The 2,469-nt window shown below is 36.7% G+C and overlaps 1 protein-coding gene across 1 annotated transcript; it reads right to left on the reverse strand.

Annotated features, from left to right (window-relative positions):
* Positions 1 to 1,935, reverse strand: LOC113238337 (methylenetetrahydrofolate reductase-like). The gene is made up of 2 exons (XM_026475178.1): positions 1,464 to 1,935; positions 1 to 485 (listed from the first exon to the last, which is right to left on the reverse strand). Exons 1-2 carry the CDS (start codon positions 1,786 to 1,788, stop codon positions 1 to 3), a joined length of 810 nt encoding a protein of 269 aa, XP_026330963.1. The 5' UTR covers positions 1,789 to 1,935.
* Positions 1,936 to 2,469: the final 534 nt, after the last annotated feature.

Raw genomic sequence — 2,469 nt, forward strand, 5'->3', positions numbered from 1 at the left:
TTATAATTTTAGTTCTGTAACAAACTTATTAACAGGATCTAATTTGTCTATAGTGAAGAAATGAATCTGTTTTATTTTAGGGTCTGTGTTATATATTTGGCTAATGAATTTCTTCTGGTAATTAACTGGTGATTTTTTGGTTTCAGCTATGACTTCTTTAGGTACACTGATGCCATATTCTTTAGCTAAATATGTTAGTTCCTTTTCTGAGTTGTAGTAAAATATACCAGGAACTATTGGTATGGTGATTCCGATTTTTGCACATTTTTCTATGAAGGTTTTGAAGGAAGTTGTGTCGAAAACCCCTTTTGTAATTAAGAAATCCACACCAGCCTCCACTTTAGTTTTGAGCTGTGCTATTACATTTTCGGGACAGTTGGGGAATCCTGCTACTCCTATGCAGAAGTAATCCCCAGCCTGTTTTCTAATGTGTTCAATAAGTTCTTGACTAGACTTGAAGTCAGTGCCCTTACCATCGTAACTTTCTGTAAAAAACATAAAATACGATTAAAATATGTATATTATAACTTTTGTTTGAATGAATGAAATAAATAAATAAATATACAATAAATAATATAACATCACATACGTCGCTCTGATCCCAAAGTAAGTAGCCAAAGCACTTGTGTTATGAAAATCGGAAACAACGACGGTACCACAAACACCCGGACCCGAGACAATACAGAAAAGCTAGTTTTCTACACAGACCCGGCCGGGGACCGAACCCGAGACCTCAGAGATGGATACACCATGAAAACCGGTGTGCAAGCCACTCGACCACGGAGGCCGTAAAAATAATTTCGTAACGTAAAATAAATTACTGAACTTAAGTACAAAATAGTAAGTTAATGTGCAACATGAAGCCTTATTGCTATGTAGCAATTTCTTCCAGGCAACCTGCATAAAATTGCCTTCTTATCGGATATATCTCGGAGAGTGTGCAATATTTCACGATGCGATGTAACGACGACTTGTAAGGAAATGCGAACAATACGAATGCGGAAGATCTCTCAGCACGAACTGTAGACATGTCTAAGTCAAGGTTGTTGCAGATGCAGTTTTTTTACACATTAGCAGATGCTGATGTTATGCATTTAAAAAAACGCTAAAAATGTACATCCTCACTGAATCTATCTAAAAATAAAATATTATTGCTATGATTTTGTATGTTGTTGTTTGTGTTGATCTGCCTAGCTTCATCGTTCTAGAATTTTATCAAAGTTATATTTTAAAAACAACAGCTAAGCTGCTTTTTCGGCTAACAGTCTGTTTATGGAAGGTGTCTAAATTTTAGTGAGTCCGCGAGTAATTTTAGACATGAGTCACAACTCGAACGTGCGGGGGCTGATGGGAATTCGGGTATCTTAATTTGTGCAGATTATCCGCGGATGTGGATGCTGATATTCGCAACGACTCCTAAATTCAAGCTTAAAGACCGCTCTTAAATGATATAAGGTACTCACCTCCTAAAATAATAAATAAGTTGCAAATTCCATGCTCTTGCAAATGCCGTAGCAAGCCGTTAAGGTAATTTTTTTTCATCAAATCACATGTTAAGTGCAAACACACCGTCTTCCCTTTATCTCTTAAATGCTTTGCTAGTTTCACAGGAGCAATGTCGAAGCTTTTAAAATCGTAATTCCTCGCGTGCCAAGTCACACATACGAAATTTGTATTAACTGATAATATGTCTAACTTATCCCAATTCACATTCGGGGTCACTTCGTATGAATACGAAAATTGGTTCAAGTTTTTCAAAATGTTTGTTATTTTCTTATCGCTTGGCATTTTACTTGTTATGAATTAAACTAAGCCACTTCAGTATATGTTCTGTAGAACAATTACACAAACGTACAAATTACAATTTACGCCAGATCAATCAAAGTTGAATTCCTTCGACTTTATGAAAATACCCCCACTTTTTAAATATTTCACGGCTTCACATTTACAAACAGCTTTTGATTGGCACTTCAATCAGTTTGACAGGAAACTGATGTTGTATTTAAAATAAATCGAGTAGGTATGAGAACTCTATTGCCCAACTCGATGAGAAACTACCGACGCTAACCGTTGTATAATCGATTTTGTTACTTGGATAATGCGGCATTAGGGTTGGGTCGCACTTGTTAGACACGCATTCGTATTTTGACTGTCAATATCACCTATTACACCAGTACCGCCGCACCACATCGTGTCGTCATGACCTCGAAGCCCGTTAGCATGCATAATCACGCACGATACGCACAGTGTGATCATGGTATAGGTAGTAAAGAAACGGTATGTCTATTCCCTAGCTAACTAAATACACAACACCTATTTCTGTCGCCAAGCAGTAATGTGAGCATAACTGCGTTCCGGTTTTGAAGGAAAAGAGTGCTATTACAATAGTGTTGTACCCAAGGAGAACTTTATACGCCTTAAAACTGTTATATCTATAAACAGTCTTAATATGGTATGGTATACATTTAG

The sequence above is a fragment of the Hyposmocoma kahamanoa genome, unplaced genomic scaffold (genome assembly GCF_003589595.1).
Source record: "Hyposmocoma kahamanoa isolate Upper Pololo Valley unplaced genomic scaffold, ASM358959v1 95, whole genome shotgun sequence".
NCBI lineage: Eukaryota > Metazoa > Arthropoda > Insecta > Lepidoptera > Cosmopterigidae > Hyposmocoma > Hyposmocoma kahamanoa.

Coding starts and splice junctions, on each gene's coding strand:
- LOC113238337 (XM_026475178.1), bottom strand. CDS start 1,788: ATGCCAAGCGATAAGAAAATAACAAACATTTTGAAAAACTTGAACCAA. Junction 486..1,463: donor CTTATTTATTATTTTAGGAG/GTGAGTACCTTA, acceptor TGTTTTTTACAG/AAAGTTACGATGGTAAGGGC.